The 27,964-nt window shown below is 50.7% G+C and overlaps 1 protein-coding gene across 10 annotated transcripts in view; it reads right to left on the reverse strand.

Annotated features, from left to right (window-relative positions):
• The window catches only part of EML1 (EMAP like 1), a 162,635-nt gene that overhangs the window by 14,211 nt on the left and 120,460 nt on the right, over window positions 1-27,964 (reverse strand). For 6 of the 10 annotated variants that reach the window (XM_079129487.1, XM_079129481.1, XM_079129479.1 and 3 more), the window contains 14 exons: window positions 19,607-19,635; window positions 18,668-18,724; window positions 16,241-16,370; window positions 14,000-14,149; window positions 13,192-13,261; window positions 11,428-11,538; window positions 10,606-10,701; window positions 9,137-9,271; window positions 8,536-8,635; window positions 7,447-7,601; window positions 6,302-6,427; window positions 6,007-6,138; window positions 4,230-4,297; window positions 2,058-2,146 (listed from right to left, as the gene is read on the reverse strand). In XM_079129487.1, coding sequence (XP_078985613.1) covers window positions 2,058-2,146; window positions 4,230-4,297; window positions 6,007-6,138; window positions 6,302-6,427; window positions 7,447-7,601; window positions 8,536-8,635; window positions 9,137-9,271; window positions 10,606-10,701; window positions 11,428-11,538; window positions 13,192-13,261; window positions 14,000-14,149; window positions 16,241-16,370; window positions 18,668-18,724; window positions 19,607-19,635 — 1,448 coding nt within the window. The remainder of the gene's footprint in view (window positions 1-2,057; window positions 2,147-4,229; window positions 4,298-6,006; window positions 6,139-6,301; window positions 6,428-7,446; window positions 7,602-8,535; window positions 8,636-9,136; window positions 9,272-10,605; window positions 10,702-11,427; window positions 11,539-13,191; window positions 13,262-13,999; window positions 14,150-16,240; window positions 16,371-18,667; window positions 18,725-19,606; window positions 19,636-27,964) is intronic. The other 4 variants (XM_079129483.1, XM_079129482.1, XM_079129480.1 and 1 more) reach the window with 1 other exon arrangement.

Here is a 27,964-nt window from a genome sequence, read left to right on the forward strand (position 1 = left end):
TGGAAAATATCATGCTAAGTGAAATAGGCCAAGCCAAAAAAACTGAAGGCTGAATGTTTTCTGATAACTGGATGACAATATATAACGAGGGGGGGGGTGATTGGGGGAAGAGAAGAATGAAGAAAACTTTGGATGTTGTAGAGGAAAATGGGGTGGGATGGGGGGTGGGGGATGGAAAGAGTAGAATGAGACAGGCAGTATTACCCTATATATATGTTCAATTACATCAATGGTGTGAATCTACATTGTGTACAACCACAGAAATGAAAAGTTGTATCCCATTTGTGTACAATGAATGAAAATGCGGTCTGTAAAAATTTTTAAAAATGTAATTAAAAAAAAGAAAATCTATATAAATGGAGAGATACTCATGGACATGGATCAGAAGACTCAATTCATCAATCAAGGTAGGAATTCTCCCCATATTGATCTATAAATTCAACATAACTTCTATTAAGACCCTAATAGGCTTTTTTAAAATTACAAAGTGACAAGCTGATCCTAAAATTCGTGTAACATTGTATGTAGTCAAGCAACCCAAACAGCCAATGTAACTATGGGAAGTATAAGCCCCAGCTGGAGTTACACCACTGGGCTTCAAAGCTCACCCTAAGTCGCAGTGGTGACCACGGGGATGGACAGGGTACGCATAGGCAAAGGACAGGAGGAGTATCTCAAGACCATCTTCATGCTATGGGCAATCGTCTCTGACAAAAAGGCCAAGAAAATTCAGTAGAGAACAGACAGTGCTGTCAACACAAGGCGAGGGGACAGGGACGTCTGTCTGCGAAACAGTGTCCTGACTCAGCTACCATGAGAAGCAACTCAAAGCGGCTCCAGCTCACTGCAGGGGCCACGTCGGCAAGCATCTAGAGAAAGCAGGGGAGGCCTTCCTGAGCCAGGCACAGTCCCCCCGGGCTTTGTCCACAGAACAAAACAAAACAGACATACCAGAGAACAACCTCAGGAGACGCCACCAGGAAAACGAAGCCCACCAGACGGTGGGAATGGATCTTTGTGAAGCATTTATCAGGTAAGGAACGCACAGGTGGAACAGAGAGCGCCTGCGACTCAATGGTAAGACAGCCTGATTTTCAATGGGCAAAGTGCGCGAGCAGACGTTTCACCAAGGAGGATGGAGGAACGCCAGAGGGACACGTGAAAACCACCCACCGGCAAGGTGGCCAGGTGCTGCCGATTCAAACCGCGGCAGGCACGTCACACCCCTGAGAATGGCTACCACGAGATAGTGACAGGTGGCGGAGGTGGCGGGGCCCCCAGAGGCCCAGACGCTGCTGAGGGAATGGCAGGCACAGCAGCCATGGTGACAGACGGCTGGCCAGTTTCTATCATGCTCAACAGGAGTTTCCCACACAACCCACCAACGCGGCTCTGAGGAATCTCCCCAAGAGACATGAAAACGTGTGTGCACAAAGTCATATCCGTGAATGTTCGTGGAAAACGAGGGACCATCCACACGTCCATGAATTGAGGCGCAGTTACACAAAATGTGGGACATCCCCAGAGGGGAATGCTATGCAGCAATTAAAAAGGAATTAACTATGGAGAACAATTTATATGGACAAACAGCAGATCAGCGGTTGTCCTGAACAGGGCTCCAGGCAAAGATGAATGGCTCATGGGGACAGAGGGGACCTCTCAGGGGGATGGAAAGGTTTCAAATCTGAATTGTGATGGTTGTGAAACCCTACGAATGTGCTAGGGATCACTGAACTGTACCCACTGAAATGGGTGAGTGACATCTGTGCATTATGCCTCAAGAAAGCCGTCCAACCAGCCCTCATCTTCTGTGGATGTAACAAGAGTTAGCGAGGAAACTGACGCGGGAGGAGGAGCAGGGGCTAGGAGGCCGGCCCCGCTGAGCACTGGCCCACTCGTTGTTCTGTTTAATTTTGACTTTGCCTGAAATTATCTGTAATAGCAAGGTGACACAGGGCAGCGTAGGAGGGCAGAGACCCCAGGCTCCTACGTGGCCGGCTGACGCTCCCCCAGACAGCGAGGTGAGCCGCGGGGCCGCGCAGTGACATGGCTCTAACCTGGGGAGTAGCGCATCACGGACAGCTGCTCGTTGCCATCCGTGTGCACGGTGACCAGGTCTTTTGTTTCCGTGTCGAACACAAACCACCTGCGACAGATGTGAGAAAAAGAGAAGTTAGTTCAGGGGAAGCAAGTAAGGCGCGACAGCAATGCAGGACCCCGACCTCGGCCGAGAGAGGGTGGGACGCTCTGGAGGCTTCACAGGAAAGTCATCCAGACTGTGCTCAGGAACGTCCAAGGCAGGAGCGTTTCCTAGAGGAAGGACACACGACCGTGTGGAGCGATTCGGATCTCCGTGCGGTGATGCGGCCTCTCCTAGCGTGTTTTCTCATTTACACTTGCAGGAAGGTGGCCGACACCTAGTGCTGCAGCCTGTGGTCAGAGGCGTGGCCGAGGCCCGCCTGCGAGCTCACCTGGGCTGGCCTGCTGTGGAGGAGGGGCTGGGCAGGGCGTGCTGGGGAGCAGCACAGGGCGGACGGAAGGCCAGCAAGCCTAGAAGGGGCCGAAGGGAGACAGGCCTAGACAATTGGGGATGAGAGCTGGGGTCTCCTCCACAGGCTCGGCATTGTCACCTTGGACCTGGGGGTGCTCCCTCCCTTCCCTTAGGGACCGGGCACTCCCTTCGAGTTTGCTAGGTGTCAGAGTGAGGGAGCACCCAGGGGAGGCTGCAGGGTTCAGCGGGCTGCGGGCTCGCTGGGGCTGCAGGTTCAACCTGGACGGCCCTGGAGCGGGGCTGCCCTGTGCTCGCCTTCCGTTCAGGCGTGACCACCGCTCGTCAGGACCACCGAGGTTCCTGGTTTCTCAGCATTGATTTCTGGCACCTGCAACAACCGTTTACCCTTCACGTGCTATTGAACCTTAGCGGCGGCCAGCACGTAACAGATATGGGGGCTGGGCTGACACGTGCTGTGTAAAGGGCAGTCGGAGCATCTGGCCTGGGCCCAGCAACAGAGGTGCAGACGGAGGGGTGGGACGTCTTCAAGCCCCACCGCCACCGGTGCCTCCGAGAATGTTCTCCCTGGGGTCCGCGGGGAGTGAGCCCTTGTGTGAGAGCCCAGCGCTCGCAGCTCCTGCTGCCTGGAAGAGGGACGGAAGGTGGCCAGGCAACCGCGTCCTGATGCAGCTGCTAATGCCGTGGGGACGGCCACTCCCCACCCTCAGGCCTGCAGTGGTGCACTGCTCAGGGAGATGGGGGGGGGAGGGAACAGGGGAGAGTTGGAGTGAAACTGTGGTAAACGCGTCCAGGCAGCCCCGGCCCGGGCTGCCTTCTTCACTCCCCACAGTTTCCATTACCCATGGTCAACCCTGGCCTGAAAACACTACGTGGAAAATTCCAGAAATAAACGGGTTAAAGCGTGTGCCCTTCTGCATACGTCACCCGCCTCCCTTCTCATCAGGCAGGCACTGTGTCACCTCGCGTCATTGCAGCAGAAGGGTGGCAGTGTGATCGGACGTTTCTGCAGAGACGTGCCCCCTAACTCATGCCACAGCGTTACAACTGCTCTAGTTGCTGTTGTGGCGAGCCTCTTCCTGTGCCTGACTTATCATAGGTATGGACGCAGGGAAGGTACTCCACCATGGCCTCCTGCAGTCACTAGACACAGCCAGGCAGACAACGTTACCATGATTTACAGGAGAAACAAATTCAGAGTCCTGTGACTGGCTTGAAGACACACGTTGCCGAGTGGCAAAGCCGGGTTCAGGTACAGATGTCAGAGGTCTTGGTAAAGAAATGCGAGCAAAACTGAACCTGAGACTTGGGATAGGGTGCTTCTAGTATTCTCAAAGTATAGTTAAAAAAAGAGCAGCTGCAAGTTCTTGGCACTTTGGCTACTTTCTCACTTGATTCCAAACTGAGGCTCCTCCCAGGCTCAAGGGCAGGCCCTGCGGAGCTCCTCAGAGCCTCCGAAACTGGAGACAGATGGAGGGGTGGGCTCTGGGGGGACCTGAAGACAGGGCATTTTTATAGGATTGAGGACCCATAGCTTTCCAAATTTCCCCCAGTTTCAAAACGGGAAGACCCATGGCCTTAAGTTTTGCGTTTGGACTTAATTCTTGGGAAGTGATTGGGAGCGGAGAAGATGCCGCCAGAGCCGACCTGCGCCGGGCCGGGCCCACTCAGGGGGCTCCTCTCCACGCCCTGAGAGCACAGGCCGCCTGCGCGGGCTTACCTCCCAGTGAGCGTTCCGACCGCAACCACAGACCCTGAAGGATGAAAACCAGAAGACTGAGCTGGATCCTAAAATATTTTAAAGGAAGTGTAAATTGATGGCAGATACAGCACCGCAGCATACAACACACCCACACCTCCTCCTCCTCAGGCCCAGGGGCTCTATTCGAAAAGTCTTCTCTCTCCAGAGCAGAAAATGGTTTCCCACCTGGATGCGTGGCACATTTCAATAACACTAAATTTTTATCCTTCAGAATTTCTCCCATCTTTTCCCCTTTTGTGTCAGTGATTGGATGAGAGACCAGCAGGTAAATGCTCTTCTTCCGGGCACCGGTTTGGATGCCTAGTCCCCGTGGCACAGTGGTCAGCTTGTCAGAGAGTGAGCTGTCTGGAGATACGACCAGCTGACCCCTGCAAAGCAGCCGGGAGTGGACACAGGGGGCACAGAGATGCTCCTGGATAAACTAAGGATTCCAGAGACTGCGAAGAAGCTTCGGCTTCTAGTTTACCACCTCGTGCCTCTTCCTAAGTGGAGCTCAGAGCTGCCACTGACCCACGAGTGGAAACCATGTTCCCTTGACATGCCACCATTTACAAAGCACTTCGCATACACAATTAATCCAATCTCATGACAATTTCGAGGCACAGAGAAACGAGGTCTTCCTGCCGGAAGTCACGAGGCCAGTGGGCACGGGAGCTCACTTACTGCGGGCTCTGGCCTCCAGCTCTGGCCCCTACCCTCACGTGTCAAGCTGAGTGGCAAGGGGGCAGGGAAGCATGGTGACCGTCTCTGCTTCCAGATGATGAGACCACGGGGAAGGCTGCCCCCCCTCTGTACAGCTGCCCCTCAGGCTCTTCCCTCCCGGGGCTCAGCTGGCTGCCGGGGGTCAGCAGCCCCCATACCTTTCTCTGAAGCGGAGGGAGGAGAGTCGGACCTGGACCCAGCACCTGGAGGATGCCAGCCACTCTGCAGGGCATGGAAGGGTATGCAGGGCTCTGCAGAGGGCTCCTTCCTTACATGGGGCTGTGAACGTCGTCAGGGGTGCAAGCAAAGGTACAGGAGGTACCTTGAAGTCTCCACAGTGTGATGCTGAGGACAGAGCCTGGGTCTGGCCAGACTGAGCTGGTGTAAGTACTGGCCTTGCAACTAACCCGTGACCTTGGCAAATTATTTAACTTCTTTAAACCTCAATTTCCTAATTGATAAAATCAGAGAGAAAAAAAAAAACTTCACCCTGCAGGGTGGCCACAGGGATCAGGACGACACATAACCAGTGTCTGGCATGCAGTCGGTGCTCAAGAAACGCATGCCTGTTTTACACGTAGGGAAAGATATTTCCACATCGTGTCACCCAATCTGTGCTCCTCTTGCAAAATTCCCAGAGATGCTGACTTTAGAACTGATGCTTATCCTTACTATCACACGGAAGAGGGAGAGAGAAATGAAACTATGTCTTCAGTACAGCTCCTAAGTGCTTATCCGAGAGGAAAGCAGGACGCAGCTCATAACACGGGTCTTCAGCCCTCGAGCCAGTTAGGGCCCTGCACTAGAACCCCAGGGAGCAATCTGGGGAGGCCAGCCAGCTGCTAGGGTTTCAGCGAAGCCTTGGAACCGCAGGGTGAGACCGGCCAAGGCTGCGTGAACGCAACGGGACTCGGCTTATCAGATGAGGCCTGCCTGGAGGCGATTTCATCACCACTATCTCATGCAAAAAATAAACGAACATGTTCCAGAAGAATTTTTACAAGAAAAGTGGAAACGTAGCACACACGCTTACCTCTATGATTTTGTCCCAGACGGGCCGGTGGCCGATGGCATCCCAGAGAGTGGCGTGCTTGTCATGCCCACAGGTCAAGAATTGAGGCTTGGAGGCATGGATGGCCAGCCCCCAGAGCTCATCAGTGTGACCCTACAAAGAACCAAGACACAGGAGCTTTCTGAGACCCCAGAGTCCATGACAGCCTGTGCTCCTTTAGCAGGGCCCTGATTCATCTCTGCCACGGCCATCCCAGGGGGACACAAAGTGTGGCCGCCTCCTTCCAGAGCTTGCTTGAACACTCAGCTAACCGTACCTGAGTAATGGGTGCAAAGTCCCCTGAAAGGGTGCCTTGCAGAACAAAGTTCCTTGTCGTGCCTATGAGGATGACCTCGCCCTTCCCTTCAGCCACTGTCCGGATGGGGCCAAACTGTTCAGGAATCTGCGTCAGAAAGGGTGGTATGAAAAGATCTCAGATTTCATGAAACCGTTAGCTCAAACATCCAAAGTCCTTGTTTAAAATCGTACGGGAAGGGCTTGGCAGGTTCACACGTGTGTACATCTGTGCACACACAGACACACACAGAGATTTAGATAGATACCAAAGCCAGCTGTGGGGTGAATGACTGCAACCCCAAACCTTATGTTTTATTATTTGATTACTTATTTTGGTTAAGTTTTTGTGCAGTGCTGGGGATTGGACCCAGGCATGCTACCACCGTGCTACACCCACAGTCTCAAACCTTACTTCCAAAACTACGAACAGTTTACATATCTTAAAGGAATCAGCAAGAATCAAGTTGTTTAAAAATAGAAAAGGGTATTTTTCTGACCCAAAAAATAAATAAATGAAGGAATACGATTGGTTAGTCTACTCCCTGCTTGTTATGACTTCCATGGCGAGAGTTGATAAAATTTGGAAAACAAGGACTAGTAAGAGTTGCTGTAACTTTGAAATGGGAACATCACTCTGTTTAGTTCTGAAATGTGCTGTTCATGCTAATGGACACAAGAAATGATACAAATATTAAGAAAAGGAATTGCAAAACGCAATCCCTGAGAGCAGTTTGCTATGATGAGTTCTCGCCCTACAAGAGCTAGTGTATCTGGGCCGGCAGGCCTCACAAAAACCAAGGGCAATCCGGGCAGGAGTGTCTGGGTCTGGCAGGCTTAGGTCAAGGACAACAGCCCACCCTGTGCCCTTCCTCTATCTGCTGTGCAGTTCATTGGGAAAAGGAGACAGCAACATACACAAAGAGGAGTCCCAGACACCAACAAATGGAAGTTTATTTTAGTTGTACTTAAATTGTCTACATGACTGTCATAAAACATGTTTCTCCATATAACTTCATCTAAACAATTTTTAAAACTATAAGTCAAAGACTCTAAACAAATGAGGAAACAGGTTAGAATAGCAGTTTAAGGTTCAAAATGAGCCTCTGCAGCAGCTTGCTGACTCACCTCAGTTTTATGGAGTTTTTGATAGTTCCCATTCCAAGATATAAGCTTCCGGTCTTTCCCTCCTCCTGACACCAGTGTGCCATCTCTCAGCATGCAAAGTGCAAAAATGCCGCCCTCGTGGGCACCTTGAACAGCATAGCTTATTCGGTTCGTACCTACACACACCGGGAAAACCACTGTTAGCCCGCTTCCCAAGGCTTGCCCCTGTCCATCTTCCAAACCCGCTGCATTTTGGTTTAGAAAGAGACGTGGTGGGTTAGAACGTTGTTTTGGTTCTACTCTATGAAGGACCGACTTCTAGAAGTTCACGATGCACTGGACGTGCCCAAGCTGGACTCCTCTGCCATCAGGGAAGGCAACGCCACGCTTGCGCCTTCCCCCGTGAGCTGTGTGCCAGGCCAGCTCTGCCCCTTCCTCGGCTGACCTCCGTGGAACAGGTCGCTGCGCCCCACAGGACTGTTCCAAGGACTAAGCACAGCACATGAGGCTCCAGGAGCAGGGGGTTCCGCCGGCCCCCTGCCCACACTGGCGGGCCTTCTCCCCTGCCCCGTCCCAGCCCTCTGTTCCTTATCCTTGAGGACGGGCGAGTATCTTCCTGCCCCTGGTGCACGCTCACAAGGCGCCTGCACTGAACTGGGCACACCTTTCCCGGGAGACTCGTCCCCGCTGCTGGCGGCAGCAGGGATCCGGCTCTGGCTCCTGAGCGCCTCGCCATTCCACTACCTACGGCAATCAGATGTCTGCCGAAGGCATGCAAACCAGGAAAGCCACCTAAATGCTTCGTAGCCATCATCAGGCTTGTTAGCAGATCTCCTGATAATGTCGTTCAGCTCACCACAGCGTCTTGGCCTCAAAGAGCCTTTTAGAATCGTACACTTAGGGTCAATAACTTACCGCTCTCCAGCTTTCTTCCGCTACAGTTTTATGGTTTCAGGACACACACACACACACACACACACACACACACACGCACACACCTGGGAATTTAATGGTAACTCGATGGGTCATGTTCACAGACAGTTCTTATACAAGTCACCCTGAGGGCTTGCTTATTATCAAAGCATTGACCTTGGGAACGGCCACTGTTACCTTTTCCCCAGACTAAGATGTTGCCACTGGAATCTCCAGTAATGGTGTCACCGTTTTCAGAAAACGTCACGCAGAGGACAAACTTTGGCTTTTCTTGTTTCTGTAGAATGTAGTAAATATACAGATGTGTTTGACCAGGACAGCCTTTCCTTTGTGTTAAGGAGAGCTGGAGGCCCAGCCTCTCTGCGGTCTTCCCTTTTATCTACCCTGACCCGGCTCTGCTGGAGAAGTGACTGAAGGGGTGTGGAGGGGGATGGGGCGGACGTGCTGTCTTGACCACAGAATGAAAGTCAGAGCCCCGCCAGAGTCAAGAGTCCTCCAAGGAGAAGGCCGCAGTGCTTGCCTGCCCCACAGAAGGCACCCTCTGCACGGTCCCAGCATCCCCCCACCGGGCCTGCTCCCTGCCTTCTTCACTGCAGCCACGGGGTCCAGGACACTCCCGTCTATGGGAGGGGTCCAGCGGTGATCTGCCACCACACCCAGGGGCAGCCCGCATTTGCCACTGAAACTGACGTCAAGACTGGGACACCTCGGCACTCCCCAAAACCCAGCTGACGGCAGGTACCTCCCTGGGAAAATGAGACAAAAGATGTGACTTTACTTCAAATAAGCCTTGCTTCTTATTAAGGGAGCTTCCTTCTAGTGTCCAGAAGTAGAGGTGTGATTTTCCACAGGTGACTATGACGTTGGTGTCCGTGGGGTGGAAATCCGCAGCAAATACAGCTTCATTAGAACACTTCAGGGAAACAGGACAGTCAGACTTCTCGAATCTTGGACAATTTTCTCTTAAGAAAATAAATCTGAACCACCAGTAAGTAACTCATTCGAGCCAAGCAGATGCCTTTGATTTTCCCACTAAGTCACCTTGCATGAAGTGATCTGGCCATGGCCTCAAGCCCCACCCATGCTTGCCCCCGACTGGCCATGAGGACAGGGAGCTGAGGGCAGCGGGCCACCTGCTCCACTGGAGGAGCCGCCAGGGCAGCAGGCTTAGGGGTAGGGTTGGCAGTGCCCACTCTGGCCCCCGAGTCCTGGCGCATGGCAAGGTGCAGAGGTCTAGGCTTCGTCCCCAGCCGGGGGCTTCCCCTCCAGGGAAGGGCCAGGAATCTGGACTCCTGCAGCCCCACGGCCTGGCTGACTGGCTGCTCTGCCCCTCCCCCAAGGAGGCTCTGCATCCTATCCCTGGGCCTCTGCCTGAGGCTCAGGCTGGGGTCTACTGCACTGGGTCTGGGCCTTTGGCAGCTCCGTTATCACCTCTTGGCTCAAGTTCTGGCTTCCGGGATGCACCCCGGTCTGCTAAGCCCAGCCCTGCTTGTTGCTTCTCCTTAAGAATTCAATCATATGTCCTTGAACCTGGATAAAACTTGCCTGATTACTTCTGACCAAGCAACCTGGCAAGAACACCTGAAGGCAGGGCTATAGCACGTCAGGAAACATGAGGACCTGCCTCCCAGACTCACAAGAGATGCCTAATAGCGAGAGGTCAGCTGAGGGTGATCCTAACGTAGTAACTAAGGTTATCCAGCCAGAATCCTGGGGTAGACAAGTAGCGCTCTCTGACGGTATTCCTAACACTAGGGAAGTACGGTTAGCTACGGTAAACAGATGCCAAAATGAGAACTCCACAGTCAGGTCTACAAAAATAGAAATCCAATGATGATCTTAATGGAGAAAAATGCGAGGAAGCTTAAAGAACATTAATTCGACATTTTGTGAAATGGGCTCGAGGCAGTGGAAGAAGGCCAACATGGACCACTGCAGGAGGACCCCTGAGGGGTCTGGACTAGTCTCAAACCCTTTGCGTCTGCTCAGCTTTGGAGGAGCGCGGGCTAGGCGGTGCCTGGACCTCTGGGGAGCTGAGGCCCCGCTCGCTCACCAGGGAGGGTCACCTGGGATTTATTAAATGAGTGAAAGAAAAAGTGAACAAAGAAACAACTGTGGAGGACTGAGCTGTGACAGCATGCAGCACCAGGGTCCTGCAGGGGAGAGGGCGCAGCTGCAAGCCCATGGGGAAGGAGCCACGCCTGGGGTGGGACAGGGCAGGAGCTGCCAGGAGGGGTGGGGCGAGACCTTCGCGTCGGCCAGCCGTTCTTCCTTCTGCCAGTCCCACAGGGACAGCACGTGGTCATTGGAGTCATCCACAGCACAGAGGTTGCTTCCCCCGTTCTGGAAGAGAAAGCGCTTCACAGCAAGACTTCATTGAAATAAGACAGGATGAGCGTGATTAAAAGGGGAAGTGATTCTGCTTTTAATAAAAAGTCTGCTATGCTGTAGTCAGAGGTCATTCACCAGCTGCTTTTGAGACCTATGCCCCTGGCCAGACAGGGAGCACAGGTGTGCCTGGGCTTATGGAGTGGCAGAGTGGGATAGCCAGGGTCAGAGGGCAGCTCTGCACGCCCAGACTCCAGAGAGTCAGCCCAGTGGGCTCAGGGCCAGCTCCTGGAGCAGACAGAGCCTGGGAGGGCTGCGCAGCGGCAGCTGAGTAGTGTGGGCAGGTGACATGAGCATGTGCATGGGCTCATGAATGTCACTTTCTGAACTGGATGAAATGTGGATCGGTAGGCAGAACATCCTGAGGAAGCCTGGAAGACCATGAGGTCCCCTCAACCCATTTGCAGACAGGCAACAGGACAAGCGGAAGCCACCTGCCACGGAAGCAGGTGACGTGCAAGGCCAGAGCAGGAAACCTGTCTTGAAGACTACAAGGACGAATATGGGGATGGGGGCTCTCTCCTTTCCCAAGCCCACGGGGCTGGAAGCATGTGCTTGGAAGAGTGTCCCTGAGGGGACCTGGGAGGCAGGGAGGTCTCAGAGGGGAATCTGCACATGCATGGGGACCTTAAGTCCCCACTCCAGTCAGAAGACTCCAATGCCCGTGGGGTTCATACTTACAGATTTTGAGAATGCAATACAGGTGACAGCTCGGTCAAAAAAGCCTATCCCGATGACATGCAGTGTGTTCAATGTCACAGAATCCCAGATGCGTACATGTGGGGGTAGTTGCTGTTATGAAAAAATGTGGTCCTAAGTCCCGACACCTGACCCATTCCTCCCTACTGTGAAGCTACAGTCACCTGCACAGGAACTTCAATTTTGTCAAAACAAAGGTTTTTCTCCCTCATTTGAGGAGCTGCCTCTGAATGAGACAAAAACATCTCAGTGGCCACAGGGGCCCTGGGCCCTGTGGCCAGTCGAACCACTAGAAGCTCACTGAGTTTTACAGTTTGAGTAGGCAGCTCTTGACAACTGTAACCTGTCTATTTAGATGCGCTGTGACTTTAGAAATGACAAAGGATACGAAAGTGGCATTGCAAGTGATGATTATTATTTTTATTTTTTATTGTGATAGGGCTGTGTTGCCCAGACTGGCCTCAAACGCCTGGGCTCAAGCGATCCTCCTGCTTCAGCCTCCAGAGTAGCTGGGATTGCAGGCTTGCCCCACCACCCCCGGCTGAGGTTTTTTTTTTTTAAAGTCCATTTTGTTGCTGAGGCACCAGCATGTCTAAGTTCATCAAAATGGTCACCACCAGCGATAAGAGTTTGTTTGACATACCTGGGCGCAATAGGAGCAAATCAGGCTATTGATTATGCATAAGGAAACCTAGGGTTGTCATAACTAGCTAGAAACCCTCTCGGCGTGTTCGGGTTATTTATACTAACTTCTCTCTTCCTTGTAGAAGAAAGCATTGCACAGCAACCTGCAGATTTGGCACTGAGAGGACAGCAAAAGAGGACACTGCACTGTCTCTCTCGGTCAGAAGGCATGAGGTGAACTGGGCTCTGGTTCAGCTTTGTCTCTGAGTGGCTGGGTGTCTGCACAGGCACTTGGGCTGTGCGTTTCTCCACGGGTAAGCTGGACGACCTCATGTAACTACAGCATTTCCTCTGGTTCTAAAAGTTCTGATTCAATTTCAATGCAGAACAGAAATACATCATGAAGCCACTAGAGGGCAGAGCAACCAGTCACTACTCATTTCAAAGAAATTTTCAAGGCCATGTAACAAAAAAAAAGATGAGTGCCTGTTCCATTTATGTGATTTGCATAACCACAGTCTGATTTCCATTATCCCTGTTAGTTCTTTCCAAGTGTAGAATTTTAATGGAAAACAGCACAAAGTTAATATCTAAAATTCAATGTTATTAAACTGTTTCCTAAAATACAGTAGCATTCACGCTTTCTGAGAGAAAACCCACTGATACAAACACAAGTACTTACCATGGTTATTTCAGTAATATGTCATATAACAATAAGCTGTGCGGGACAAGGTATCAAAAGGCCACAAGGAGTTTTTGGTAAGACACGATGGTCAGACGAGACACTGTCGTTCCGTTAAATCCTGCGGGCTTGCTCGACAGGCTGCCCAACGCAGGACCAAGTGACCGCTCATCATGGTGTTAACCTCATGCACTGAACAGGTGCCTGCACATTTCAAAGCTTATTGTGTGAGCCAGCAGGCAAGTTAAGCACTATGAGGTCTCAGGCAAGAACAACGCTGCTTTTCAAGGCCACCGAAGGCAGTTAGGGATCCTTGGACCGAGTGGGGTGCTCAGACGCCATGCCACACCCAAGCAGGCGGTGCCACCGGAAGTGTTTGAGGAAATTATTTTGCTATCAGTTCACTTAAAAAAAAAATCAGAACAGAGAGCACTACTCACCTTTCCATCCTTAGATGTGCCTGCGACTTGTCCTGTTGCTATAGTGATCCTGTCAGGGTGGACTGCTAGGCTACAAAGAGGATATTTATGAGACACCCACACTTTAAGGTAGGCTTCACTTTTCCCTGGCCAAGCGCAATGCAGTCAGACGTTTGAACCTGAGAAACACAATGCTTGACTCTTGGGAGGCCCCGGAGCTCCCGAAGCCCAGCCCCCGGACAGCGAGTGCCGACTTCATGTCATCCTACGTCTCCAATTTCTCCTAAAGAACTTTTAAACTTAAGGCGAAACATTCTTTGCTGGAAAAATACCATTTTAACCTGCGAACCACTTAATTAGTCTACACCCTGTATTAAGAAGTTGTTTTGAGTATCTTAGGAAAGACACCTCATCTTTGCCAATGGTATTTTTTTCATTGACAGAGACCCGGGACAAACACAAATATACACAAACGTATTCATTCATTCATCCTTCCAAGAATGGTATTCCCACCAAAAGCTGTAGACAAGTTGGGGAAAGAGCAGACTAGCCATAACCATGAGGCGAGGTAGCCTTCATGTGCAACGTGTTAAGAAGCCTGGGCAGGGTCTGCTGGGTGGTGGGCCAAGGTCACTGGCTGGTTAGACTCTGTGCCTGAGGATGAACAGCTAGACCTGGAAGGGCTCAGCAGGCCAGGGGCTAGCAGGGGACATGCGGAGAAGAGTGCCAGAGCCTGCTCTCTGCCTCCCTCCCTTCCTTCCCTTGGCTTCCCTAGACATCCTGACGCTGACCGCGCTGCTAAAGCCACCTCCAGCTTTTGAGGACTCACCACTTCACGTCATCGTTGTGGCCCGAATAATGCCTCTGCAGCTGTTCCTCCACGTTGTACAGCACCACCACGGAGGCGATGAAATACACCGTCTCCCCTGTGGGCAGCAGGTACAGGTTGTTGCGACAGTCTCGTCCCCGGTACCCGTAGCTGTGTGTGCGTCAAGGTGAACATGGCTGTCCTGGGAGTGCTGGCACATCAGCAGCTTTATGATCTAAGCAACGCGACCTGCAAATGCTCAGTGCCCAACACACGGCCCCCAGGAGGCCCGCAATCAACTTGGGCATCGTCACTGATGCAATGTGAGTACCTATTTTTTAATATATGTTTTTTAGTTGTTGATGGACTTTTATTTTATTCATTTAATTATATGCAGAATAGAACCCAGTGCCTCACACATGCTGGGCAAGTACTCTACCACTGAGCTATAACCCCAGTCCCATGAACACAGATTTTTAACAATACAAAGATTAGTTTTATTTTATTGAGTCAATTGTGAGTTAGGGGCTGACTTACTAAAGAAAAAAAGAAAACTTAAAAACATGAAAAAAAATACTCATACAAGGGTACAAATCACACACACACACTTGTATGCACACATATGCCCAATACAAAACATTTGGATCCTCCTGGCCCCAGCTCTTTGGGGGTAATTAGCCTTGTTAAAATTTTGATATGTGTACTTTTAAAACTTGAAAATTATTTTGAGTGCAAAACCTCACTTGAACTTGGGTGTAAAAAATAGCCTGGCAAAACTGCCATTTATTTGGAGTAAATGTCAGTGTTTACATCCTCTGAAATATGAACAGGAAGTGGGCTGGAGAGGGTGTTTGGAATTTAAGTACTTAATATGCCACTGCCGACTTCAAGAAGAGGCGGGTCTCTTCAGTGACACGGGGTAGGTAAGCACCACAACATGTGAATCTGAAAAAACAGGCAAAAGTCTTCTCAGGAGAGATTTAGGTACAGGGGATAATTTTTCAAAAATTCCCAAAAGTATGACTTCGTAATCTGAAACAGCAATTGTCCTAAACTTGGTGACCACAGCTTTGATTTGAACCAATGGCTTACAGTCCATCTTCAGGGCTTGGTACTGAACAGGTGATGGACGAACCATTGCTCGACGGGTGAAGGGATCCTTCCTCTTTGACTCAGAGTCAGGATAGTCTGGAAGGAGGACGCCTCGGCCTTGAACTGAATGAAATGGAGGACAGATGGTGGCAGCCGACCCAAGGTCCCCAGCTCTCTCCACATCACTCGGCTGCTTTCCTGGAAACACCCGTTTCCAAACTCCACACCTGGAGGCTGCAGCAGGTCCATTCCAAGAACGTTAGTCCCAGGGCAGGGTCAGACTGTGGTGGTCCAGATTTTGGTGGGAAACTGTCCTTTCTAAAACTAGCTGCGTGCCAGCTCCAGGAAGCCCCACATCTCGCCCCCTTCTTTAGCACACAGGCATGATTATTCTCTACCATCTCTTCAGTCCCTCAGTGGTGGCCTTGAACTTGGCTCCTAATGCTGGCCATGTTCCTACTCGGCTGAGGGGAGAGTGCAGGTCCTTCCTCTCCGGACATCCCTCTTTTTTGGGGTCTAAAACCATGTTGCCACCATGGTGTGATTTCAATTTTTGATATTCCCGCTTTCTCATGCACTTTTTTCTGGCACTTTTTGCTGCCGTTTCCTGGTAAGTGTTTGGGGCTCCTCGCCTTTCTGTTTGTCCTTGCAGGGTTCACCAAGCACCTGAGAGCTGCTGGCACAGCAACCAGCCCCTTTGGTCTGGTCAGAATCCCCAATTCCCTCCATTTTTTATTATTTTCATTAAGCTTGCTTCTCAGTATGTTTTTAACTAACTAAAGTTAGTTTTTTTAGAGAGACTGAAATTTGAGCCATAGACTAATGATACATCTTACCTGCTTCCCCCCAAGTCCATTCATAACGATCTTGTAACATTTTGATACTTTCAGGAAAACAATGTCTACATATTGGAGCAAGAACCACAAGCACTTCATTCAGGAACCATGAGTCGGTTTCCCCTCAGATTAACAGCTCCTCTGGAGGATGTTAGGACACTGTCCTGGGTTCTAAGGTATGACCACTTTTGTAAAATTAATCTTCTAAAAAGTGAGAGCAAAATATTTTTTCAAAAACTCAAGGGGACTTATACTTCATGAAATTTTGCAATTAGACTTGAAGCACCCACTGCTGACAACCTGGTGCGAGACCTAATCAGCGAGTAAAGGATACACCCACTCCAGCTTCAGCCTCTTGGTCGGTAGTTCAACTTTTGCTTCCAAACTGTAAGAGTCCACTTGATCTTTGGGCATGTACATGGTAACAGGGCGTCCGCGAAGAAACATTTTCACATATCCTTCCTCTACAAAAGGAACAGAGATGTCAGTAAGACCCCCCAGTGCCCAGGGCACCTGAAAACAAATGCCACATTCTCTCTAGCTTGTCACTGCAGAAGCGAAAACTTCACTCCTCTGTCATTTCTAATTACTGTCCTAGGGGAAAAACAGTTGACCCAGAAAATTAAATGGCTTTAAACAAAAGTTTTCATCTTTTTTTTTTTTTTTTTTTTTTGACATTTTGCTTACTTTGGTATGTGAAACATGTAAGAAATTGTAAGAGGCAGGAAGGACTAGATGCTGACCACTGTTTCCCAGGCGACGTCAGCATTCACACCTTCTCTATCACCAGGAGGGGAAAGGTACCACACCAAAAATCACAGCACAAGGAATCCACCTAAATTCCCTACTGAGTTCAATGCATAAAGTGCCAATGTATCAAAATCACAAACTCTTTCAATATTTAAATTGGTTTGCTATATCGAAGTATAAAAACATGTATTCATCTATCTTTCACATCGGACAGATTCTTTCAAGTGTGAAGAGCACAAAATCGGCAGGAGCGCATGCAAGGGTACAGCAAAAAGGGAAATGTTCCAGGAGAAGGTGGAAAACAAGACCCAGCAGAGGGAGACCAGGACGCGGAACTTTCTAGAATGAATATTTCTATTAAAATAACCCGATATTTTAATAAATTATAGGGATAAAGTGAAAACCTGTGGCAACCTCTGGTCCTTAAGCAAACCAGCTTGGGGTGTTCTGTCTAAAGTTTTCAGGATACAGAAGGAGCGAGGAAGTGTTCCCAAGCCCCTGATGAATTCTGCTCCATCAGTGAGGCTCCACTGCACATCAAGGGGCCCAGTCTTAATGGCATTTCAACTGGGCCACTGGAACCAGCAAATCTGTACGTGACTCAACAGAAATTCCCAGAGAGCAAGCTGGTGAGGAAAACCACGGAATAGCCACAGTACCATGGGGGCCACAGTTACGAATTAGTAACTTTGTTAAGTCTTATCCCGAAGGATTTTCAAACAATGCCACATGCGATATTACCTAACAACAAAGAGGCCGGGTTCTGTGTTACCGCGCATGAGCTCCAGAGCTTAGGGCATGCGTGACATCTCCACTCTGCGTGCACAGCCTGACTTTAAGTGAGAGCCGGGACTGCGCCCACCCTGCACGCCCGAGCCTGCGTCCTATGGATCGCCCTGTTAGGACGTGCCCCACGCGGTGACGCCCCACCTGTGCTGGGAGCTGCCTGTCGGAGGCTCTCTTATGGCTCCCCTGGGTCACTGTCTGTCCTGCTGCCAAACCCATGTGCACCCGAACTGCATTTCAGCTGGCACTTCTTCCATGCCATGTCCTCCGCCTGCCCTCGTGTGTGTGCAGTGCTGGGGCTGGAACCCAGGCCCCCATGTGCCAGGCAAGTACTCTGCCACTGAGCCATGTCAACAGCACTCTGCCCACCCTCGGACTTGCTGGACCAGTAGGTCTAAGAGCCCTGTCAGGTGCCACCTTGCCCAACGTCCTCTGGCCAGAATCTGCTGCGTGCCCCATCCGCCTCTGAGCTCCTCTTGCGCCCTGTCTTCTGAAGCCCTTCTTTGCCCTGAGCCCTCCCCACACCTTGGCTCACCATACTGAGCGGGGACCACAGGTGAGATCTTAAAATTGCCCAGCAGGCCAACCCTGGTGAAAGGGACGCAGGAGCCACGGCCGACTTTGCCGGCTCTGTAAGGCATGGGTGAGCGGCCAGTGTGCCCACAGGATGCAGCAACACAGGCTGCGAGCATGCGGGCCCGTTCGGGAGAGCCTCCGGGCGTGAGTCGTCAGCACGTGCTGGCCAGCAGCGTGGCTGAGGCCGACCCGCTGCACAGCTGGGCCAAACAGTGCTGGGCCTGGCTGTCCCTACTGGTGCCCCAGATGCCCCACCCCTAACACCGAAACGCACGAGCGCCAGCGGAGCTGTGTTCAGGCGTGTTAGGAGGACCACACGCAGCCACACCTGACAGGCAGAGTGAGCAAGGCCAGCGGCAGTGCAGGGACTGTGCCAAACGGGGAATCCGGGGCTGCCCTATAGCTCTCTTCAGGTCGAGGGAGATTTTAGGACGTCCTATGATCAGCCAATAATCAGGCAAGGTCCAAATCATAGCTGCTTATTCAAGGCGGCTGAGGAAAGGCTCAGGGGTGCTTTCTTGTGGCCTGGACGGGGTGCTTGCGTCGCAGAAGCGTTTTCATACAAGGAGGGCTCTGCCTGTATGAAAGCGGTCTCTGGAGCCGGGGAGCAGCCCCGCTCAGAGAGCTATGGGCTCGGAATGCTGCCTACCTTTGCAGTGCGTCACCCGGCGCTTCCCTTGTGATTTCGGAGACAGAGACTGAAGGGCTAGATAAAGAGACGTGGGGGCTGCAAGTGTGGTTGGCCTGCCTGCTCTGGGGTGCTGGCTCCCTAGCTCGTGGGTGCCGCCCTGCCTCCCGCGGGACGTCGGGGCATTTCGGGGGTCTGACAAGGGCACTCGCAGTGTGGACCTGAGAGCTGGTGGCAGTCAACCTTTCAGTGAGTAACCTCCTGTTTCCTGAGAGTGGCACGACACTCAAGCCCCTGCTGAGGGGCACAAAGCTGCCTTTTGGGTTTTGATTCAGAATTCGAAGGGGACAAACTGGAATCATTAACATTACAGAACTTAACCGATTACACACTTGAAAATTGTTTTACATTTTAAATACATTTAAGAATCAGATTAATATGCTAAAACTCCCAGCATTTACCTTAGTATAAAGTATGCTTTAAAAAGAAAGGGACACATGAACTATTAGTTTGCAGTTTAGGAAATCAGAGACAGAAAAAGGAACGCTACTTTTAGACAGTGACATAACTTGATGCACCAGAAACCTCTCTGAGAGAAATGCACATGTGGACAGAAGCCCAGTTAGTGGGGAAGGAACAGACAGCCGAGCGTCTCACACTGGATCTCACCATCCGCGCGGCATGCCGCTGGAGGCTCTTACTGGCATGTCTTGGACGGGTTTCAGAAGGGGCAGCTGAGGGTCTGGTGTTGGTGACTGTCGGATGGTCATCCTGCTGTTCTCTGAGCCACAAGGCCCCACACCAGGCTGCCCGTTAGCACTCGACCCCAAACACCAAGGCCTGACCCAAGACAGCTACTGCTTATCTGCCCCCCAGTCGAGATCCACATCTCGGCCACTTATGAAGGCTGTCCAAGGGAGGGAGGGAGGGACGCCCAGAGAAAAATTAAATCAGACTTACCTGCGCTGAACACAGGCTCCTTGGGTTTGCTGTGGAAATAAACCAAAAACAGCTTTAAAGGGAGCTGGGTGTTTGATCTCAGTCCCTAGCCCCTCAGCCCACACTGCAGGAAGATGCAAGGGAAAGCCACACTAATGACGTGCGTTAATAAGAAGAGCAAAACCCATGTGGTCGCAAAAGAAGCATGAGTAATGGAACGTCCATAACGGGGAGCGAGATGTTGGACCGTCTGTCACGGGCTGTGCTGCTCCTGAGAGGAGGGAGCAAGGTGGCTGGCTCTGCTGGATGTGAGAGGGGGTTGCCTCTTGTCCACGCTCCTCTGACAGACTTAAAGAACTTCTTTAAAGCCAGCGACTTCCTGGTGAGAGACCTATGGGTGTGCTCATTGCCTGGGCAGACAATCCTTCTGAGGAAGACAGGAGGGAGGCCAGAGGCACGTCATGCAAGACCTGGGGACACCACCGCTGACCTCAGCCACCCGGCTGACCCCACCAAGCAGGCTGAGACCACCCTGTGTGTGCACCTGGGGACCGAGTCCCCCAAGGACTGGAGGGCCCCTGATGGACCAATGTCATTTTGGGGGGCCAGAGTCCAAACAGCCCAAAACTTCCCCTAGAGATCCTCAGATGCCACAGCAGAATTGGGTCACGGCTCAGGCCCTGACGGGACAGCACGACCTCCACTCCAGCCAGGGTGCTGCTGTGGTTGGGATGCATGGAGCCTGGTCCCCATCACAATGGTGTCGCAGCTGGTGGGATCTTTAAGGGATGGTTAGGCCACGAGGGTCCCGTCCTAGTGCACGGATTCGGGATTTTCGAGAGGCTGGGTTAGGCCTCTGGGAGTGAGTCTGGTCTCTTGGGACTGGATCAGCCACCTCAAAGGAGGGCACCGTAAAGCGGGTTACCCCAGGGTCTGGGCCTCTTCCGTACAAGCCCTGCCGTGTCATGATGCAGCAAGGGCCTTCGCAGGATGGACTGCCCCCTTGAACTTCTCAGCCCCTACAACCATGAGCCAAAACAAACCTCTTTCCTTTATTAGGTACCCAGCCTCTGGTATGTATTGAAATACCAAACTGAGACGCGTGCTCAGGGAAGGCGACCATGTCTGTCCTCCTGACGATCACAAGGGTAGAGAGAAGTAAAAGCCACGAACGCAGACATAAACAGTTTGGGCCCTTTCCCCCCCACCCAATTTTCTAGAAATGGAAAAGTGCAATCATGGCCTATTTCCTCTGAGAACGAGAACATCCATGGGGGAACTCAAACCCCAAATGTAGGGGAGCCCAACTCCTGATGCTGGTGTACTCCAAGAGCAAGGCGGAAGTTGTTCTCCCGCTCTTCCTCTCATTTTCCTTCCTGCAGTAGTGGGGACGGAACCCAGGAGGACTCCAACACTGGCTGTACCCCCATCCCTTTATTTTGAGACAGGGTCTTGCTAAGTTTCCCAGGCTGGCCTTGAACTTGCAACCCTTCCGCCTCAGCCTCCAGGGTAGCTGGGATTACAGGTGTGAGCCACTGTGCCCGGCCCTGAGAAGGCAATTCTTCTATTAAAAGGTCAGAAGAAGGTAATGTAATATAAACAGTGAAGGTCAGTGAGAGCGAGGGGCCCTGAGGTGGCACCAAAGAGCTGTGCCTTCTTCACATCTAAAAACGATCAGTTTTTGAAATGCTGTATTTAGAAAATGTACCAGGACTCTGCTTCATTATTTTAGAAAATTGCAAGTTCATAGAAAACTTGTGTACTTACTTTAAAGCTTTTCCCTGACAACACGCTGGCACCTTCCCTGAAGGGCAGAAGGAGCGACTGAGGGAGGCCAGTCCACCCACACCCACAGGTACAGGTCACAAGAGCGACCTATGAAACCACAGGGGCTCTTCTGAGCTCCTCCTCGGCAGGCCATCAAGGCAGGTGGTGACGATGGCCCGCAGCCCAAGGCGCTGTGGCCCCACCAGAGCCCATTGGCCAGAGCTGTGTCCTGAGCACCTTGCTGAGAAGCCCAGGGACAAGCGTGGGCTGTGAACTTGCTGGGGATGGGCGATGGCCTCTCCCGTGTAGTGGTGCTTATCTGATGACCCATTCCTCAATGTGAGCTAAGTGGAAAGGATGACGTGGGTGACCAGCAGCTCAGCTGGCGTGGGGATCCCTGGGTGATGCCTGTCCCATCCCAGAAGGAATGGCATCCTCTACCTGTCCGGCCAGCATGGAGTTCACAGGCACTGCCCACAGTGAGGGTGCAGGACCCCCAGTGACCAGCCTGGCCTGGCTGCCCTGCTTCAGCAGATGGACTTGTCCAAGACAGAAGCAATCCCTGGGAACTCTCAGAGGTCCCCACTGCAGGATCTAGAGAGGGCAGGTCACAGCTGCTCACACCAACAGAGGCCGCAGAATGGTCGCCCAGGAAGTGGCCATGGCCGCCTCGTGTGCTAGCTGAGCTGAGTGCTCACCTGGAATCTGGGTGGCTGTTTACCTGTTGGCCACACTGCGAGCTGGTGTCCACGGAGGAGAGTTCAGGGGACAGCTTGCTCAGACCCTGCTGTGACATGTCCCTAGTGGGGAGCTGTGCTACACAGTCATCTGGGAGGACCAACTCACTCTACGTCCTGACAGGGTCTCAGACACACCGTGGCATGTGACAGCCCTCGCAGCGCCTAGCACTGCAGGACCGAAAGGAGCCAGATGCCATCCGAGCAGAGAGTCTCACTTTTGAAAGGACGAATAAAGTCAGGAGGAGCCACTGCCATGTCCTACACGCCACCTCCCTGCAACTCATTCACACACCACGATGTGAGTCTTCTTGAAAAGGATTCCGTGTGAGGAAATAAAATTGTCACAGGAAGTCACGTCACCCTACCATGTAAATGATGGCTCCACACGGCTTTACTGGGTCAGGGTCTTTCAGGCACCCTCTTTGTTCAGAAATCACTGGAAACTCTTTGGGGGCCCAACTACTGCCTCACAGACACTGCCAGGGAAAACTAACGGCTTGAGCCCAGGAGAGCGCAGATTTTGAGTAGGGGTTACAAAACAGAAACTGGACCACTGTGTGGTGCAGGGGCCGGCAGGATGGAGTGAGAAGTGTAACGAAGTAGAGTAAACCACTTCCCTCTTCCTCCAGTGTCACCGACAAGAACATAATTGACTTTCTGGGCTCCCTGCCTGATAGTCACAGAACTAAAACAACTTAAAGAATACCAGCTCTGACTATTCAAGAATATACCCAAAAATAAATGACCTCATAGTCTGAAGGGTGAAGCCATTTTTTCAGGAAAAAGATGCTTACTGGAAGTCACCTGATTTCCATCCAGAGGGAATGGTTCTGCAAGTGTGGTGTTAAATCATCCTACCCATAAGTGGCGCTGTTGACCCGTGCTTAAGTGGCTCTGGTCTTCAAGCACCCAGCAGCCTCACACACTCACACACTGTGTGACAGGCCCTGTGCAAGGCGCTGGAGGCACGCGGCTAAGCCATTCTGCGCCTGAGGGCTGTGTGGGAGTCAGGGTCACAGACAAGTTAGCGCAGGCCCAGGGCCATGTGAAGCCAGGGAAGGCTTGGGGGTGGGAGGACCCAGCACATTTACCCCCTGCCCCAGGTCCCAGACACACATGTCACTTGGCAGAGGGAAAGCCCTGGCACCTACTAAGATCTGGGAGGCGTCCGCCTGGGAATAACTCCCTAAGCTCTTAAGCACACCACCGGCTTGCTCAGGTAGCATTTATCTGAGGCTGTCGGATAGTTTGCTGGCTATCTGAATTTCTTTCTCAGGGAACTGCGAGTTCAGACCCTTTACCCACTTTCCTACAGTGTTATCTTTTTCTTGCTGGTTTGTGCTGAGTCTCAGGAAAATTAAAGGAACTCACCCTTATCTTTCACGGAGTCGTTAATTCTGCTGAGAGGATGAATCCTTTTGCACTACCCCTTCCTACTTCTGGTCCTGCCTTGCACCATGTTTTGCATACAGTAGGTGCTAAGTTAAGCAGTCCTGTGGAACTGAATGAATAAGATGATAGAAATTTCCAGAATTTCTGATTCCTCTCTTTTCAGGTTGGGGTGAGGGCAGATCCCAGAGTTGGGGAATTATGAAACGTCCCCAAGAAGAGACACTCCAGATCTGGGGCATGGCAGCATAAACAGCAATTCCAGTGCTCTGGGGTGGGGCAGCAGCCATGGAGGGCCGGCGGCAGGCAAGTCCACGCTGGAGCTCTGTACACCTTTTCTCCTTCCATCCTCACAACACCTGTGCAGCAGGTACTATTTTTACTGACACTGAGGAATTCCCAGAAGAAATGAAGCAATTTACCATCGTACAACAAATACTGGCAGAACTGGAATCAAACCTTGGTGGTGGCTAGAAAGCTGCATGGCTCCAACCTCCCTTGCCTGTATTAACTGGGAAACACGAATTCAGCGATGTATTGAGTAACTACTCTGAGCTGCACATTTCTAGGTGTTGGACTGGTCTGACTGGGTTAGGAAGACCTTGTTGGTACCTGGCTGTCTCGCGAAGGTGTGCTGCGCTGCATGCACGACATCCAGCCAAGCCAATGCTGCAAGGTGTTCCCAGGGCTATTTTAATTTTTGTGTGAAATTATTTCCAGATAAAACGTTTTTAAACAAAGATAACAAAACACACTGTAAAGGTATGCTCACTGACACAGAGCCACGCTTACATGGCAAATGAAACAGGGGAATACAAAAAACATGCAGAAAAATGTGAATTATGTCAGAAGTACCCACACAGCCAAACAGCACCCCAGCGATACAGCCGGGTGGAGAAGTGACGAGTGCCACCTCTGAGCCTCCTAAGCAGCCAGATCATAGGTGACTTCCATTTCTTTTTGCACATCTGGATTTTCTAAAGCAGGTTAGTTGTGTAATAATAAAATAACACAAAAGGAGAAAAAAAGTCTTGCTGGGAGAAAATGAGAGACATGGAGAGGCATGGATGTCAGGGCCCAGGAGAGGGCAAGGAGACAGAATACCCTGGCCACGCCCCTGGGCTGAGGATTCGGATTGTGGTTATAGCTCAGTGATGCTGCAGTTCAAGAAAAACAACTCTGGGCCCTCAGGGGCTCAAGGGAGCTGTCAGGGACCATGTCACGCATACTGGGGCTTAAGGAGGGAGGCCCCGGGTGTCCAGCAGTGGCTCCTGACTTTGCAGGGCTGCCAGGCACAGAGGGGCACTGCACCTGGGACAACACTGCTAGCCTGTGTACTTTAATGTGTTCATTCTAAAGATGGACCATGTATAGGTATGCCACAACAAAGTTTCCAGTGGAGGGGGAAACATCTAGAAATCAGTCCTTACAATCTTGCGTCTTGCTCCTGAAGTTGATTTCTCTCATTCCCTAGAAATTTCAAAGGGGGAACCAGAACACTTGATTGATTTAGCAACAAGTAGCATAAATTGCGCTTCTAAATAAGTAGCTATTTTTCTATCTGATAGGAAATACTTACTTAAAAATTTTTAAAAGTCCCTTGTTGAATTAGGACATTGACTACATTATACAAGTCTGCCATTGGAATGTTATTGCTGATTATCTCTTTAAATTTAATAAGTACTTCATGATGACATGAACCACTGTATAATTATCAATAATCACCTATTACCAATAATACATAAAGTAATAGATCACATTGCCCTACACTGCTTTTGTTTTTAATGAAAACTTTGTCAGTGCAAAGATTCAATGCTATTAAAATTCTGCAGCTTGTTATAAGCAAAATATTTTAAAATGGTAAGCATTCTAAGATGAAGGGTAAGAGTCTACCATGTCACAAGAAAGACTGTCAAATCCAGTGATCAGTTCTAAAGGTGAGGGGTACAGCAGTAAGAACACAGAAACTATCTTAAACAGTTTCTGTGAAAACAAATATGCTAATTATTTTTAAATTATTGTGTTTTGGACAATGTGAATGTCTAGGACTTTAAAACCACCTATTTTCTGTTCCATAGTTAAACTGATACAATGTACAGAATAGCTTTTGCTCTTATTAGTGTGGAGAAATACACATGCTGACGTGGAATTATTTTTTGAGCAAAGGGAATATTTTCTGATTTGCATGAAAGTGCCTGATGTGCCACAAACAGCCTTGCTCATGGGCAGGACATGCTGGATTTGCAGCTAGCACTCTGCAGGGACTCCGCAGTACAATAGCGCTGTGTGGGTGATGCTCCGACTAGTTAGGCCAGGACCCGAGCTCTCCCTGTGACGTCAGCATGTACTCATGAGCTTCCCAAAGAGCTTGTGGGAGAGAAAGGGACAGGACCTCAGCCATGGCGGGCAGGAAGCCCACCTGGCCCGTGGACCCCCGTGCTGTGCCACCTTGCAGCAGCTGGGGGAATTACAGGGACACACTGCACTTTACCTTGCCCCAACCATGGCTGGATTGTGTCAAAATCTAGGCTACACCACAGGACTGTGCTGCCTAGGCAGTGAGGCTACCTGAGATGCCCTGAACACCCTCACCCTACAAGAAGAAAATCAAGTGGAGGATGGCTACGGCCTTGCCAACCATTTCCCTGTGTTCTACACGAATTTCTCTCCGTGACTCCTCTGCAGCAGTGGGGACATCTACTGAGCGCTACTCCCTATGCTGTTGCTTCCAAGGGCCTCGCTCACTTGTAAGATCCAAGGGGATCAGAGCAGAATACCTAGAGGATGGAACCCAGGCTGCAGAAGGGAAGGCAGAGCTGGCTTACAAACCAGCCCTTTGTGCAGTCACCAACGAGCAAGCCTTTTGAAACAGGAGGTGGCCACTGGAAGAGTGGACACAGGCAAGCCAGTGAGGGGTGGAGGCCAGACTCTTGAGGCCACCTGCACGCAGCCATGCTTGAGAAGGAATCCCGCAGGCCTCTGGCTATGCGTTCCTCCGCACCTGTCTACACCCCAAGGCAGGCTTCCTTAGTGACACTCCTGTGAGGTCAGAGCAGCCAGGTTTGGGGCTGCCCCTGGGGAATGGAGAGAAGAATGGAGGAGAGGGGTCAGGCAGTGCCTGGATGTCCACCTTGACCTCCACTCCTGTCGCTTCCTAATGCTTCTTTGCTGTGACTTCCTTGGGCCCTGGGGGTGCCTGTCAGTACCAGCAGTCACCCAGGGGGATGCGACACTCCCTGGAAACCCTGCGGTTGTTGGCCACTGGACAGCTCAGTCTGTGCTGGCCTCCACAGCCCTGAGTTCTAGTGAGGAAAAGAATTTATTTTTAAATGGACACTTTCAGTTGCCTGAACTATTTTTAGGAACTGATTAGCAAACTTTTCCAGTCCCTCACTTCCAAATAAAAATTTCCTACTGTGGCATTTCTCAAAAATCCCTTTGTAAATATCTTCTGTGGAAATATTTACCCAGCACATTTACCAAAGCCATAGGATTTAAAAGATAAAACAGATCTGGAGTTTACACAATGCAGATTCTTTCTGGAAATTCTTAATAAAAATCAGATGTGCTGAGGAGGAGCCAAGTTTATAAGAGCTGCCAAGATCTAGACATTTCAGGTCATCTTCCAGGCTCACCCCGAACTTGAAGCCTTCAGAGCCACTGTTCCTCCCATTGGTTCACTCTGCTGCCATTGTGACCATCTGGTCTTATTTCCTAGGTATTATCACTCAATTTGCATAATCTTCTGATAGCAAGTACTAACAGGGCCGAGAGTGGTGGCGCATGCCTGTAATCCCAGCAACTCAGGGGGCCGAGGCAGGAGGATTGCACGTTCCAGGCCAGTCTGCAAATTAGTGATACCCTGTCTCAAAATAAAAGATAAAAGGGCCGGGGTTGTGGCTTGGTGGTAAAGTGCCCCTGCGCTCAATCCCCAGTTACCGGGGTGGAGGGAATTGAAGAGGAGTCCAAACTGTGTAATATAGAAGACAGAACCTATGTCAATAGTTTCTGAAATCGTTAACTGACAGTGAACCTGACCTGCTATAAATTAAGAGATATCTGTATTTTTTCTGCAAAAGATACCTTTTGGGAATGAAAAAGTTTTGTGTCCTGAACAGGAATGAAGCACAGCAGATTTACAGACTTGGAACTTGCACAACTGTGGTTTGGAGTCAACTGCGTTATGAATAAGCCTTCTTACGTGAACATTTGAAAAGAAACATGTTTAGCCTCTGAAACTGAAATTCCTTTCTGAGCTTTGCTAAACAGAAAGAATAAAATCAAAGCACAATGTTTAAAAAGTTAGCACAACACATGTTGGGCAGATATACACAGAAAAACTGACCTCATCTACATAACACAGTCTTACACACAAAACAAGCTGTTAGAATGCCAAAAAAGTAACTTTTATGAATAGAATGTCACAAATATCTGTTATAATCCATTAAATACCAACATCATAAAAAAAGCAAAGTTAGGAATA

Source organism: Sciurus vulgaris, assembly GCF_902686455.1.
Source record: "Sciurus vulgaris genome assembly, chromosome: 2".
NCBI lineage: Eukaryota > Metazoa > Chordata > Mammalia > Rodentia > Sciuridae > Sciurus > Sciurus vulgaris.